This window comes from Plectropomus leopardus, chromosome 5 (genome assembly GCF_008729295.1).
Source record: "Plectropomus leopardus isolate mb chromosome 5, YSFRI_Pleo_2.0, whole genome shotgun sequence".
Classification (NCBI taxonomy): Eukaryota; Metazoa; Chordata; class Actinopteri; order Perciformes; family Serranidae; genus Plectropomus; species Plectropomus leopardus.
Window position 1 is genome coordinate 14,125,679 of NC_056467.1, and position 15,700 is coordinate 14,141,378.

The 15,700-nt window shown below is 41.0% G+C and overlaps 1 protein-coding gene and 12 non-coding genes across 13 annotated transcripts in view; all 13 read left to right on the top strand.

Annotated features, from left to right (window-relative positions):
- LOC121942951 (cytoplasmic dynein 2 heavy chain 1) overlaps nucleotides 1-15,700 on the top strand; it is a 128,958-nt gene that overhangs the window by 80,464 nt on the left and 32,794 nt on the right. Inside the window, exons 81-82 of the mRNA XM_042486268.1 lie at nucleotides 4,175-4,335; nucleotides 5,422-5,547. Coding sequence (XP_042342202.1) covers nucleotides 4,175-4,335; nucleotides 5,422-5,547 — 287 coding nt within the window. The remainder of the gene's footprint in view (nucleotides 1-4,174; nucleotides 4,336-5,421; nucleotides 5,548-15,700) is intronic.
- Nucleotides 6,164-6,236, top strand: trnam-cau. Its single transcript has one exon. It is a non-coding gene; the product is annotated as a tRNA-Met (tRNA).
- Nucleotides 6,737-6,809, top strand: trnam-cau. The gene has a single exon. It is a non-coding gene; the product is annotated as a tRNA-Met (tRNA).
- On the top strand, nucleotides 7,312-7,384 carry trnam-cau. Its single transcript has one exon. It is a non-coding gene; the product is annotated as a tRNA-Met (tRNA).
- On the top strand, nucleotides 7,892-7,964 carry trnam-cau. Its single transcript has one exon. It is a non-coding gene; the product is annotated as a tRNA-Met (tRNA).
- Nucleotides 8,465-8,537, top strand: trnam-cau. The gene has a single exon. It is a non-coding gene; the product is annotated as a tRNA-Met (tRNA).
- trnam-cau lies at nucleotides 9,046-9,118 on the top strand. The gene has a single exon. It is a non-coding gene; the product is annotated as a tRNA-Met (tRNA).
- On the top strand, nucleotides 9,622-9,694 carry trnam-cau. The gene has a single exon. It is a non-coding gene; the product is annotated as a tRNA-Met (tRNA).
- Nucleotides 10,202-10,274, top strand: trnam-cau. Its single transcript has one exon. It is a non-coding gene; the product is annotated as a tRNA-Met (tRNA).
- trnam-cau lies at nucleotides 10,776-10,848 on the top strand. The gene has a single exon. It is a non-coding gene; the product is annotated as a tRNA-Met (tRNA).
- trnam-cau lies at nucleotides 11,358-11,430 on the top strand. Its single transcript has one exon. It is a non-coding gene; the product is annotated as a tRNA-Met (tRNA).
- trnam-cau lies at nucleotides 12,506-12,578 on the top strand. Its single transcript has one exon. It is a non-coding gene; the product is annotated as a tRNA-Met (tRNA).
- Nucleotides 13,081-13,153, top strand: trnam-cau. The gene has a single exon. It is a non-coding gene; the product is annotated as a tRNA-Met (tRNA).

Sequence of the window (15,700 nt, forward strand, 5' to 3'; positions counted from 1 at the left end):
GCTATAATCATGGGGTTTTTGTGGTTCCATGGTATTGTGGTTAGCACTCTGGACTCTGGAGTTCAGGGATCTGAGTTCAGATCTCAGTGAACCTGATATAGTACGGTATTGCAGTGGAAAGACTTCGACTCAGATATAATTGGTCAGGCTCAAATTGACTTGAGATAAGAATATGCAGATTATGAGGTTCAGCTAGCTCCCTTTAACACAAAGAGCAGTGCCTCTTGGAGGTGTTGACATCCCAACTGCTTCATACTTAACTGGACACCGATCCAGTGCGTGCTAAAGGTCATGGTCTAATGAATCTAATAGAACCACATCATCTGCAAAGAGTTTAAAACACCTGCTCAATGTGAGGCTCAAACTTAAGAAACTGAGGCCACAAAAAAACTCAAAGCAATACAATTCAGTCAGTGCACTATACAACAGCAATGTATTTGCCCACCAAAAATACTTACATAAAGGCTATAATTTTGTGGTTTTTGTGCTTCCATGGTGTAATGGTCAGTACTCTGGACTTTGAATCTAGTGATCTGAGTTAAAAGGTGGTTTATTGGTTATTGGTTTCCAAAGATATACATTTTTTGGAGTCTTAACTGCAAACCACCCAATATGTGCTGAAGGTCATGGTCTAATGAAACCAATAGAACCACATCATCTGCCATGAGTTTAAAAAACCTGCCTCATGTGAGGCTTGAACTAACAACCCTCACAGCAGTGAAGTCGGGACGACATAAGTCACGAAGATTCATCCTCTGGGACCCATTCGTGTTTTTTTTTTTTCTTGAATTTTTAGGGATATAAAACAAAGAAAAGCAGCAAATCATCAAATTTCTGAACCTGAACTTGTGAATAAAAATACTGATTTAATTTAAATTTAATTTTGAATTAAAAATTTGTCCCCGATATGTTTTCAATTGTTCGACTCTGATGAATCCACTGATCGATGTTTCATTATTTTTTGGTTTTTCTTTTTTTCTGCAGATACTATTTCCTGTATTCAAAGTTCAAACACTAGTTGTGAGATTTTTCAGACAGGATCAAAGTGGTGGACTGTTCAGCTGACATTGCCATGTCGCTAGTGAGGTTAAATACTGCTTGGGGCTATCGAAAACAAGTTCAGCCTTAAAAAGACAAATACTCCATTATTATTCTGGATTGCTTTTGCAGTACTCCATTATTGTACTAGATTACTTTTGCAATACTCAATTATTATACTTGGTTTCTTTTGCTTTTGATACCATGTTTTGTGTCTGGCACACAGTCTACTGGACTAATGAGGCTTTTAGGTGAGGATTTGTAAAACCAACAATGCAATACAACATGTTATTTTGCCCACAACAATACAGCATCGACATTAAAACTGTGGTATATCACCTCTTCAGTGAGTTTCACATTTTCAAAAGCTGCTCTACATGAGGCTTCACAACCTTCAGAATATGTGACTGCTGCTTACGCTACCAATAAGACATAACAATGAGTAGAAATGTCAGTCACAAATACAGCTTTACTTGTTTTCCTGAAACAAAAGCGCCCATGTTTTTCTTTTGAAAAATATTAGCTGTAAATTTAGTGCCGTACTTTTCCCAACTCTTATTGTTTCACAATTTTTTAAATACGACATTCAAAAGAGCCCCAGCAGAATATAGGTGGTTACAAAAAAGACTGGAATAGAGAAGGTACAGAGAGAGAGGGAGACAGCACTTTGGTGAGCGACAATACTCTGACTGCGTTGCTTCCTACTGATAGCAAAAGCTCTATTCACTGAAATTCAGTGTCAGCTGTTGTACAGCTGCTCCAGAGTGCTAATTATAATACTGGCTCACTGAGGGGCACACTTCAGCCTTTTTGTGTGCCTATCAGTATATTCCTGTTTGTGGGTGTCCATCAGCCCCTCTCCGTCTTTGATGGCGTAAATTATATTTGCACATCATTGACATTGCAGTAACTCTCTCCATTCATCCTATTCTGATTCCGAAAAATTCATTCTCTTAAAATGACCTGAACCGAATGAGGCTCGAACTCACTGCCTTCATATTATGAAACTGACACACAGCCTACTGCACCAAGGCCAACATGGATTGGGAAGGTTTTGTGAAATATGGGAAAAGTGAAGCAACTTTTCAGGCTGAAACTTTTGTGCGTCACAATGCGTTTGTCTCAGTGTCTTTGTGTATATGTGGATGTACTCCTGAGTTTGTGGGTGTCAAACATCCCATCTCTCATAGCTCTCCTGTTCTTAAAAGCTATTTGTCCGTGTTTCTATTAGAGCTAACTTCCTGAAAGCACAAAGGTAGCTTTATTGTCTCTCTTCTTTTTTATCTGTAGGCAGTTCTAATAAAGCACACACTTGCAGTGTCCTGATAAAGAGATAGTCCTCACACTCCTTGAACGCCAAGTGAACCCATTGATGAAGGTGCACTGTGTGTCTACAAGTGCATGATATGGGTGAGAGTGTTTCTGAATGACTGAGAGAGAGACAGACAGATGCAAAAAAAAAAAAAGAGAGAGAGAACAGGGGAGAAGAAGATTTTGTGTGTATGTGTATGTGTTTTTGGCAGTAAATCAGTATGCTAATGAGGCATGGTCTGTAATCCTCTTACAGCTAATCTCACTCAATCCCCCCAGTCCAGGCCTGGGCACTGCTCACGCACACAGGCATGCCTGAGTGAACACACACACACACACACACACACACACACACATGCACACGCACACACTTGTGTTCACTCACTGGCTTGCTCACTCTACTTCTCAAAAAAATACAAACCCTCTTTCAAATATGCTTAAAAAGCATCTCTCTCTGCCTTTCAGTTATTTTTTTTTATCATACATGCAGCCAAGTAGACACCCTTTTTGTTTTAACAATCAATCTGCATTTAAATGCAAATGCATCCTGTCAATTTCTGTAATGTCAAGTGTGTGCTCATTAATTCTTAGCCATTCATTTTTTCCTCCACTAAACAGTGTTTGAACTATAGGGACACTGTCTTTTTGGCTCCTCTCTGCCCTGATAGTGTGTCATAAAAGCCAAGGTGAACTTTGCTATTCACAGATAGAGGATGCTGGTCTGCAGCAGGAATACTGATTACCTGCCCATGTCAAAGGTAGTTGTGCAGGTATTTGTGCACACATTCTGTAAATGCTCCTTTTCTGCTGTCAGACATCACAAGCCATGTGGTCAGATGACTGTTTTTCTTAGTGTTACCATGGTGACTCAGCAAAAGGTCGTGCTAAGATGTTCTCTAGCAAGACCTTGTGCGCGTGCATGAATGTGCAGCAGAGTGCATTTGGCAACAGACAAAAAAAGAATGTTGAGGCTTGGGCAGTTGTCTCAACCAGAAATGACAGCACAGTGTGTGCATGTGTGTGCTTGTGTGTGCATGCGTGCATCTGCAAAAGATATCTACTGATATTTGTGAGTAACGTCACAGTGGAATTTCCACATTGTGTGAGCCTGTATCACTACTTGTGTGTCACTATTAACCCATATCTGATATGTCATTCACAATATTACAGCAGGATTAGAGCCTAATGCTCAGTGAGGAGACGCACACATGCAGACACACACAAACACACACAGACACCTAGGCACATACACAAAGAGCCTGCCTTCTCAACACCAGGGGGCTGAAAAGGTATTCTTCTGCTATGTGTGGTGAATACTGCTGCATACCTAGCACTCAGTATGCACAGCACATCACGCTCCTAATCTCCCTCACTCTGTGTCTTCCTCTTGTGCCCTCTCTCTCTTTCTCCATCAACGCCTCCCTTCTGCTCTGCCTCTTTTTCTATTTTTTTTTCCTTTTCCCCAGCCTCCTTTCCCCATCACTCCCCTTTAGGCACTGTCTACCCCTCCCTGTTCATGCCCTCTGTCTTCCTGTCATCTTTTCCTGCTTGATTTGCCTACCCGCCTGTGTCTCCTTCTTTCACCATCTACCCTCACCAAATGCTCCTTTGATGCCACATACTAGCATTTGCCACCACTTCTTGTTTCCTCCTCTTTTTTTGCCTTTTATTTGTGCCCCTCCTGGTGTACCCTCTCTGTGCAGCATATCCAGTCACATTGACTTTGAGTAGCATATCAACTCTAAATGCAATGTTGAACACTCTACTTGGATCTGTCTTTCACACCCTTTATTACCTCCCTCACTCCCTCTCCTCTTCTCTGCAGGTATGAAAGAGCTTTCCCCCCCTCCTCTGAACCTACGGCGTCTCTACAATGAGACGTTGGAATGGGAGCCGGTGTTGATCATCATCTCCCCAGGGGCAGACCCATCCCAGGAGCTTGCAGAACTGGCAGCAGAAACCGTGGGCAGGGACAACTATCACGAGGTAGAGAATAACAGGTTTGAAAATGAAAAGTCATAGCAGATTAGCAAGTGCAGTGGAATGTTTTCTATTGTAGTAGTCTAAAGTAGTCTATTGTGTATCTAAATAGGGAAATGAGAGTGCGACAGCTTGTTGAATGTTGTACTGAATAGGTGTTGCGCTGCCAGGGGAGTGCATTAATTGTTACATCTTATAATTAGAATACATTTCAAGATGTCTGAGGAAATCGCCCTTGCACTTGACACCCCAACACACCTGCAGTTATTCAACATGTGGTTAATGCAGTTTTTCATGACAGAACAGAACAGAAGCTTTCACACTGTTATGAAATTCTGCTGGTTGGCCGCACAGCACCTGGTGTGGCTGTATGATACGTGGATGGGCAGTGTCAGTTGATAACGCTGTTGGACAGAACCTTTCATGGCCCTATGATATGCTGCTGGACAGCGTCAGGTTGAAACGCTGTTGGCAATGATGTAATATAAGGAGCACAATGGCCCCTATAGAGCAAATTGGAAGGGTTGTGGATGAGTCCAACAAACCTTTGACTTTTACCCCAAAGCCTGATGTTACCTTCCTGTCTGAATGAAGAGCCATTCTATTTATTTAGCCGAATATTATTGATTGAAAACTGCCTCGGGGGGTTTCCAACATATGATACCCTCTGTCCTTGGACTCTCACAGCTGATAAGAAAAAAAACATCCCCAAATGCCCTTTGAAGTCGAAAAGAAGATATAAATACAAGTGAACCCATATATTGAGCACTAAACATGTACACGCTTTGTTAGACTAATATGGGTGCTGCATATAAAATTACTCAGTCACATTAGTTACATATAAAATAGAAATCATATTAGTTGTGAGTTACTGGCCTCTATGTAAGAATTCTATGGATTAAATTCACAATGGGAATCTCACTTTGCGAGTATTTCATCGTTTCTCCCACTGAGGAGAGAGATGAATTCAAATACTGAATCAGATTATCTGCCCCCTAACTTCTCAGAAATTACAATGTAGAATCAAATTTTCCATCCCACTGCTTCTGTTTCTCACCCCTCCTACCTCCTCCACTCTCTCTGTCTGTCTAGATCTCCATGGGTCAGGGACAGGCTGATGTGGCCTTAGCTACACTCAGAGAATGTTCCCGAAATGGAGATTGGCTTTGCCTGAAAAACCTTCATCTTGTCACTACATGGCTACCACTCCTGGAAAAAGTAGGTACTTTTTGTGTAAAGTTTTTGTGTCATCGGGCATTATGTACAGGTGTTAACATTTGTCAGTGTGGTTTTTTTTTCTCTAGAGATTGTCATTTTCGGTTCAAATATTCTGCTATCTCTTGTTATTTGAGAAAAGCACCTGACATAGACCTTTATTGATCAGCTTTGGGAGAGAGTGATCAAACTATCTGTGTATGTTTGGACTATTAATGTGTTTGTTCACAATACCATTGCATTACTATTACTTGCATTGCATCAACAATATCTGTTATATATGTAACCGTAATTACTCTAAAATGATATTATTCTGCAGCCACTTTTGTGCATAACCAGGTTGGTATCAGGGTTCTGTGTGTGGGGAATGGCAAATTGCAAAAGATAAACATACATTTTTACCATGCAGGTTCAAATGCATGATGCAAAGATCCAGCAAGGGGACTCTGACAACTCCAAAACTAATATGATAAATTGAGAATAAGACTTCTTAGTTAGTCCAAGAAAAGATCCCCTGGGAAAACACCATGAAAGATGAGCAGATAACTTGCTGTGGTCGAATTTATAGACTGAGTTGTTATCCTTCAACTTTTTTCCCACCATTGAATGGTTTTTCAGAGCCTCGTTGGCGCAGTAGGCAGCGCGTCAGTCTCATAATCTGAAGGTCGTGAGTTCAACCCTCACACGGGGCAGGTGTTTTGAGATGAGACAACAAAAAACACAATGGGGGAGACACATGGTGCATATTGCTGACAATAGCGTGCCAGTATATCAGTACAAGAACGAAAAAAATACAACTCATGCTGAAAATTCACTGACTCTTACAGAGGCCTTATGTACCTCACATGGTGCATATTGCTGACAGTAGACTTCTATTCAAAAAAAAAAAAAAAAGAACAACCAACACAGCTAGATTAGTCCAGTTTGTCCTGGATCCGGTCTATCCATTTAGCTTCAACCAATTTTCTTTCTGAAAAAGAAATCTTCCACCCGTCGTCTCGCGCTAAATTAGGTTCCACCGAGATTTGAACTGGGATTATTGGATTCAGATTCCAGAGTGCTAACCATTACACCATAAAATCATGTGATCAAAGCCTTATTGTGAGTGTATTTGGTGGGCAGATACATTCCTGTTGTTGAGTATTGAATTTTTATGCTTTCTGTTTTTTGCATCTTTCAAATATTTTTCAGAGCCTCGTTGGCGCAGTAGGCAGCGCGTCAGTCTCATAATCTGAAGGTCGTGAGTTCAACCCTCACACGGGGCAGGTGTTTTGAGATGAGACAACAAAAAACACAATTGGGGAGACACATGGTGCATATTGCTGACAATAGAGTGCCAGTATATCAGTACAAGAACGAAAAAAAATACAACTGATCCCGAAAAATTACTGACTCTTAACAAAGGCCTAATGTTACCTCACATGGTGCATATTGCTGACAGTAGACTTCTATTCAAAAAAAGAAAAAAAGAACAACCAACACAGCTAGATTAGTCCAGTTTGTCCTGGATCCGCTCTATCCATTTAGCTTCAACCAATTTTCTTTCAGAAAAAGAAATCTTCCACCTGTCGTCTCGCGCTAAATTAGGTTCCACCGAGATTTGAACTGGGATTATTGGATTCAGATTCCAGAGTGCTAACCATTACACCATAAAATCATGTGATCAAAGCCTTATTGTGAGTGTATTTGGTGGGCAGATACATTCCTGTTGTTGAGTATTGAATTTTTATGCTTTCTGTTTTTTGCATCTTTCAAATATTTTTCAGAGCCTCGTTGGCGCAGTAGGCAGCGCGTCAGTCTCATAATCTGAAGGTCGTGAGTTCAACCCTCACACGGGGCAGGTGTTTTGAGATGAGACAACAAAAAACACAATTGGGGAGACACATGGTGCATATTGCTGACAATAGAGTGCCAGTATATCAGTACAAGATCGAAAAAAATACAACTGATCCCGAAAAATTCACTGACTCTTACAGAGGCCTTATGTGTCTCACATGGTGCATATTGCTGACAGTAGACTTCTATTCAAAAAAAGAAAAAAAGAACAACCAACACAGCTAGATTAGTCCAGTTTGTCCTGGATCCGTTCTATCCATTTAGCTGCAACCAATTTTCTTTCTGAAAAAGAAATCTTCCACCCGTCGTCCCGCACTAAATTAGGTTCCACCGAGATTTGAACTGGGATTATTGGATTCAGATTCCAGAGTGCTAACCATTACACCATAAAAATCATGTGATCAAAGCCTTATTGTGAGTGTATTTGGTGGGCAGATACATTCCTGTTGTTGAGTATACAGATTGAATTTTTATGCTTTCTGTTTTTCGCATCTTTCAAATATTTTTCAGAGCCTCGTTGGCGCAGTAGGCAGCGCGTCAGTCTCATAATCTGAAGGTCGTGAGTTCAACCCTCACACGGGGCAGGTGTTTTGAGATGAGACAACAAAAAACACAATGGGGGAGACACATGGTGCATATTGCTGACAATAGAGTGCCAGTATATCGGTACAAGAACGAAAAAAATACAACTGATCCCGAAAAAATCACTGACTCTTACAGAGGCCTTATGTGCCTCACATGGTGCATATTGCTGACAGTAGACTTCTATTCAAAAAAAGAAAAAAAGAACAACCAACACAGCTAGATTAGTCCAGTTTGTCCTGGATCCGCTCTATCCATTTAGCTTCAACCAATTTTCTTTCAGAAAAAGAAATCTTCCACCTGTCGTCTCGCGCTAAATTAGGTTCCACCGAGATTTGAACTGGGATTATTGGATTCAGATTCCAGAGTGCTAACCATTACACCATAAAATCATGTGATCAAAGCCTTATTGTGAGTGTATTTGGTGGGCAGATACATTCCTGTTGTTGAGTATTGAATTTTTATGCTTTCTGTTTTTTGCATCTTTCAAATATTTTTCAGAGCCTCGTTGGCGCAGTAGGCAGCGCGTCAGTCTCATAATCTGAAGGTCGTGAGTTCAACCCTCACACGGGGCAGGTGTTTTGAGATGAGACAACAAAAAACACAATTGGGGAGACACATGTGCATATTGCTGACAATAGAGTGCCAGTATATCAGTACAAGAACGAAAAAAATACAACTGATCCCGAAAAATTCACTGACTCTTACAGAGGCCTTATGTGCCTCACATGGTGCATATTGCTGACAGTAGACTTCTATTCAAAAAAAAAAAAAAAAAGAACAACCAACACGGCTAGATTAGTCCAGTTTGTCCTGGATCCGGTCTATCCATTTAGCTCCAACCAATTTTCTTTCTGAAAAAGAAATCTTCCACCCGTCGTCCCGCACTAAATTAGGTTCCACCGAGATTTGAACTGGGATTATTGGATTCAGATTCCAGAGTGCTAACCATTACACCATAAAAATCATGTGATCAAAGCCTTATTGTGAGTGTATTTGGTGGGCAGATACATTCCTGTTGTTGAGTATACAGATTGAATTTTTATGCTTTCTGTTTTTTGCATCTTTCAAATATTTTTCAGAGCCTCGTTGGCGCAGTAGGCAGCGCGTCAGTCTCATAATCTGAAGGTCGTGAGTTCAACCCTCACACGGGGCAGGTGTTTTGAGATGAGACAACAAAAAACACAATTGGGGAGACACATGGTGCATATTGCTGACAATAGAGTGCCAGTATATCAGTACAAGAACGAAAAAAATACAACTGATCCCGAAAAATTCACTGACTCTTACAGAGGCCTTATGTGCCTCACATGGTGCATATTGCTGACAGTAGACTTCTATTCAAAAAAAGAAAAAAAAAAAGAACAACCAACACGGCTAGATTAGTCCAGTTTGTCCTGGATCCGGTCTATCCATTTAGCTCCAACCATTTTCTTTCTGAAAAAGAAATCTTCCACCCGTCGTCCCGCACTAAATTAGGTTCCACCGAGATTTGAACTGGGATTATGGATTCAGATTCCAGAGTGCTAACCATTACACCATAAAAATCATGTGATCAAAGCCTTATTGTGAGTGTATTTGGTGGGCAGATACATTCCTGTTGTTGAGTATTGAATTTTTATGCTTTCTGTTTTTCGCATCTTTCAAATATTTTTCAGAGCCTCGTTGGCGCAGTAGGCAGCGCGTCAGTCTCATAATCTGAAGGTCGTGAGTTCAACCCTCACACGGGGCAGGTGTTTTGAGATGAGACAACAAAAAACACAATTGGGGAGACACATGGTGCATATTGCTGACAATAGCGTGCCAGTATATCAGTACAAGAACGAAAAAAATACAACTGATCCCGAAAAAATCACTGACTCTTACAGAGGCCTTATGTGCCTCACATGGTGCATATTGCTGACAGTAGACTTCTATTCAAAAAAAGAAAAAAAGAACAACCAACACAGCTAGATTAGTCCAGTTTGTCCTGGATCCGGTCCATCCATTTAGCTTCAACCAATTTTCTTTCAGAAAAAGAAATCTTCCACCCGTCGTCTCGCGCTAAATTAGGTTCCACCGAGATTTGAACTGGGATTATTGGATTCAGATTCCAGAGTGCTAACCATTACACCATAAAAATCATGTGATCAAAGCCTTATTGTGAGTGTATTTGGTGGGCAGATACATTCCTGTTGTTGAGTATACAGATTGAATTTTTATGCTTTCTGTTTTTCGCATCTTTCAAATATTTTTCAGAGCCTCGTTGGCGCAGTAGGCAGCGCGTCAGTCTCATAATCTGAAGGTCGTGAGTTCAACCCTCACACGGGGCAGGTGTTTTGAGATGAGACAACAAAAAACACAATGGGGAGACACATGGTGCATATTGCTGACAATAGAGTGCCAGTATATCAGTACAAGAACGAAAAAAATACAACTGATCCCGAAAAAAATCACTGACTCTTACAGAGGCCTTATGTGCCTCACATGGTGCATATTGCTGACAGTAGACTTCTATTCAAAAAAAGAAAAAAAAGAACAACCAACACGGCTAGATTAGTCCAGTTTGTCCTGGATCCGCTCTATCCATTTAGCTTCAACCAATTTTCTTTCTGAAAAAGAAATCTTCCACCCGTCGTCTTGCGCTAAATTAGGTTCCACCGAGATTTGAACTGGGATTATTGGGTTCAGATTCCAGAGTGCTAACCATTACACCATAAAATCATGTGATCAAAGCCTTATTGTGAGTGTATTTGGTGGGCAGATACATTCCTGTTGTTGAGTATTGAATTTTTATGCTTTCTGTTTTTCGCATCTTTCAAATATTTTTCAGAGCCTCGTTGGCGCAGTAGGCAGCGCGTCAGTCTCATAATCTGAAGGTCGTGAGTTCAACCCTCACACGGGGCAGGTGTTTTGAGATGAGACCACAAAAAACACAATGGGGGAGACACATGGTGCATATTGCTGACAATAGCGTGCCAGTATATCGGTACAAGAACGAAAAAAAATACAACTCATGCTGAAAAATTCACTGACTCTTACAGAGGCCTAATGTACCTCACATGGTGCATATTGCTGACAGTAGACTTCTATTCAAAAAAAAAAAAAAAAGAACAACCAACACGGCTAGATTAGTCCAGTTTGTCCTGGATCCGGTCTATCCATTTAGCTCCAACCAATTTTCTTTCTGAAAAAGAAATCTTCCACCCGTCATCCCGCACTAAATTAGGTTCCACCGAGATTTGAACTGGGATTATTGGATTCAGATTCCAGAGTGCTAACCATTACACCATAAAAATCATGTGATCAAAGCCTTATTGTGAGTGTATTTGGTGGGCAGATACATTCCTGTTGTTGAGTATACAGATTGAATTTTTATGCTTTCTGTTTTTCGCATCTTTCAAATATTTTTCAGAGCCTCGTTGGCGCAGTAGGCAGCGCGTCAGTCTCATAATCTGAAGGTCGTGAGTTCAACCCTCACACGGGGCAGGTGTTTTGAGATGAGACAACAAAAAACACAATGGGGGAGACACATGGTGCATATTGCTGACAATAGAGTGCCAGTATATCAGTACAAGAACGAAAAAAATACAACTGATCCCGAAAAAATCACTGACTCTTACAGAGGCCTTATGTGCCTCACATGGTGCATATTGCTGACAGTAGACTTCTATTCAAAAAAAGAAAAAAAGAACAACCAACACGGCTAGATTAGTCCAGTTTGTCCTGGATCCGCTCTATCCATTTAGCTTCAACCAATTTTCTTTCTGAAAAAGAAATCTTCCACCCGTCGTCTTGCGCTAAATTAGGTTCCACCGAGATTTGAACTGGGATTATTGGGTTCAGATTCCAGAGTGCTAACCATTACACCATAAAATCATGTGATCAAAGCCTTATTGTGAGTGTATTTGGTGGGCAGATACATTCCTGTTGTTGAGTATTGAATTTTTATGCTTTCTGTTTTTCGCATCTTTCAAATATTTTTCAGAGCCTCGTGGCGCAGTAGGCAGCGCGTCAGTCTCATAATCTGAAGGTCGTGAGTTCAACCCTCACACGGGGCAGGTGTTTTGAGATGAGACCACAAAAAACACAATGGGGGAGACACATGGTGCATATTGCTGACAATAGCGTGCCAGTATATCGGTACAAGAACGAAAAAAAATACAACTCATGCTGAAAATTCACTGACTCTTACAGAGGCCTAATGTACCTCACATGGTGCATATTGCTGACAGTAGACTTCTATTCAAAAAAAAAAAAAAAAAGAACAACCAACACGGCTAGATTAGTCCAGTTTGTCCTGGATCCGGTCTATCCATTTAGCTCCAACCAATTTTCTTTCTGAAAAAGAAATCTTCCACCCGTCGTCCCGCACTAAATTAGGTTCCACCGAGATTTGAACTGGGATTATTGGATTCAGATTCCAGAGTGCTAACCATTACACCATAAAAATCATGTGATCAAAGCCTTATTGTGAGTGTATTTGGTGGGCAGATACATTCCTGTTGTTGAGTATTGAATTTTTATGCTTTCTGTTTTTCGCATCTTTCAAATATTTTTCAGAGCCTCGTTGGCGCAGTAGGCAGCGCGTCAGTCTCATAATCTGAAGGTCGTGAGTTCAACCCTCACACGGGGCAGGTGTTTTGAGATGAGACCACAAAAAACACAATGGGGGAGACACATGGTGCATATTGCTGACAATAGCGTGCCAGTATATCGGTACAAGAACGAAAAAAAAATACAACTCATGCTGAAAATTCACTGACTCTTACAGAGGCCTAATGTACCTCACATGGTGCATATTGCTGACAGTAGACTTCTATTCAAAAAAAAAAAAAAAAAGAACAACCAACACGGCTAGATTAGTCCAGTTTGTCCTGGATCCGGTCTATCCATTTAGCTCCAACCAATTTTCTTTCTGAAAAAGAAATCTTCCACCCGTCGTCTCGCGCTAAATTAGGTTCCACCGAGATTTGAACTGGGATTATTGGATTCAGATTCCAGATGCTAACCATTACACCATAAAATCATGTGATCAAAGCCTTATTGTGAGTGTATTTGGTGGGCAGATACATTCCTGTTGTTGAGTATTGAATTTTTATGCTTTCTGTTTTTTGCATCTTTCAAATATTTTTCAGAGCCTCGTTGGCGCAGTAGGCAGCGCGTCAGTCTCATAATCTGAAGGTCGTGAGTTCAACCCTCACACGGGGCAGGTGTTTTGAGATGAGACAACAAAAAACACAATGGGGGAGACACATGGTGCATATTGCTGACAATAGAGTGCCAGTATATCAGTACAAGAACGAAAAAAATACAACTGATCCCGAAAAATTCACTGACTCTTACAGAGGCCTAATGTACCTCACATGGTGCATATTGCTGACAGTAGACTTCTATTCAAAAAAAGAAAAAAAGAACAACCAACACGGCTAGATTAGTCCAGTTTGTCCTGGATCCGGTCTATCCATTTAGCTTCAACCAATTTTCTTTCTGAAAAAGAAATCTTCCACTCGTCGTCCCGCGCTAAATTAGGTTCCACCGAGATTTGAACTGGGATTATTGGATTCAGATTCCAGAGTGCTAACCATTACACCATAAAATCATGTGATCAAAGCCTTATTGTGAGTGTATTTGGTGGGCAGATACATTCCTGTTGTTGAGTATTGAATTTTTATGCTTTCTGTTTTTTGCATCTTTCAAATATTTTTCAGAGCCTCGTTGGCGCAGTAGGCAGCGCGTCAGTCTCATAATCTGAAGGTCGTGAGTTCAACCCACACGGGGCAGGTGTTTTGAGATGAGACAACAAAAAACACAATTGGGGAGACACATGGTGCATATTGCTGACAATAGAGTGCCAGTATATCTGTAGAAGAATGAAAAAAAAATACAACTGATGCTAAAAAAAATCACTGACTCTTACAGAGGCCTTATGTACCTCACATGGTGCATACTGCTGATGCTCATTTGTGCAGTAGGCGGTGCGTCAGTCTAATGATCTGAAGGTCTTTAAGTTCAACTGTCACACAGGGCAGGTGTTTTAAGATGGGATGACAACAAAACGCAGTGGGAGGACACAAATGACACATAATGCTGAAATTGGAGTGCCAGTGAATTTTCATAAGAATTAAAAAAATACAACTGATGCTGAAAAATCAAAGAATCTTAGAGAGGCCTCACGTGGAGCAATATGCCTGAAAAAACTGGCCACCTTACAGCAGCATAGAGAGCTTGGGGGATATTGTGAACTAGTACTAGCATGTATGCAATTCCTTCTTTCAACTGCTTGTCAGTGTTTATCTATAATGTTACAACTCTGCCACACAAGAACGTCGGAACACGAGAAGACATTCTGCTGGCTACCCAAATTTTCATATCTAAAATTACCATCTGTCCTTTACCTGCACATACACATTTTGTTTTCTGCCTGTCGACCCATATTAGTCACTGTGCAGCTGTTTGTGTGGCTGTGTTTTTCACTCTGTGTGTTTATTTGTGTATCTTTCTGTATGTTTATGTGTTGTGTGTCATGCTCAGTTTGCATGTAGCAGGTGCATGTGTGTATGTAGCACATGCTTCATTGTGACCATGTTGCTTGTACTGTATGTGTTTTTTCAGTGTGTACGTGTGCTTGTGTGTGACATTACATACAGTAAGTGGGTTAATATGTGTCTTCCAGTTTCTCTGTGTTTATTTGTGTCCGTGTGCTCTTCCTGGGGTTCTGTTTAGTGTTGTGTCACTAGAGCAGGTCATGTCTCGCTTGGAGGCACAGCTGTTGGCAATGATTGGCTTCTGTCTGTGTGTGTGCCTTCACCTGTGTGTGCGAGACTGTGTGTGTGTTATTTTGTGTGTGTGAGTACGTGTGTAGTCCTGGGTTTAGCCTGATATCCCTGCTGTCCAGAGTTGCCTGTGCTGCCAGTGTGACTTAAACCATAGGTTTAGCTCTACTTCCTCACCTCACCATTTCATTGTCCTCACCTCTGACTCTTCTGTCCTCCTAGTATTTAGTTTTGTATTTTGTGTCCTTTTTTCTTCCATTTGTTTCCATCACTCCTCGCCATCTTCTCACCAGCTTCTCTTAACACTCCTTTGTGCCTTGCTTATATTGTATAGTAATAGTCTCTCTTTCTGTCTGCTCCTCTTTCTCTCACTGTTTCATTGTCTCAATCTTTGCCCAGCAACCGACGAGGTTGCGGTCTCAGTAGCTGAGCTTGAATGAAAAACTGACGCAACAAGGGGAACGAGGGAGGTAGGGGGCATAGGAAAGTAAGGAATGAAGACAGAGTGGATGAAAAAAGGAAGGCAAATAGTAAAAAGTGAACTGAGCCTCAGCAGGCAGGTGGAAATTCTTCCAAAAGAGAGCTTTGTTTTAGTATCTGCCTCTGTTTTTGTAGCCGTGTCCATCTGCTTAGTCTTACTGTATCTTTTAATGTTTCTAAATTTTTCCGGCTTCCTTTTTGCCATCTGTCTCTCCAGTCCTTCCCTCCTTCACTAAACCAGTTGGTCAGTTAGAGAGAGGAATAGAGAGGGATGAGAGACAGCAAAGGAGAGCGTTAGTGTTCATAATTGAAGTTGGCAGTGCAGATGTCCTTTCATCCCTGTCTGCTCATATTCTTCCACTTGTACTGACCTGTCTCTCATTTTTCATATCACCCACTCCATTCATCTACTTATGGATTTATTTCTCATTCTGTCTACTACTCTAGATAGTTCTCTGTCTGCCAGTGTTTTGTATCACAATAAATAAATGAGATACTGTCCC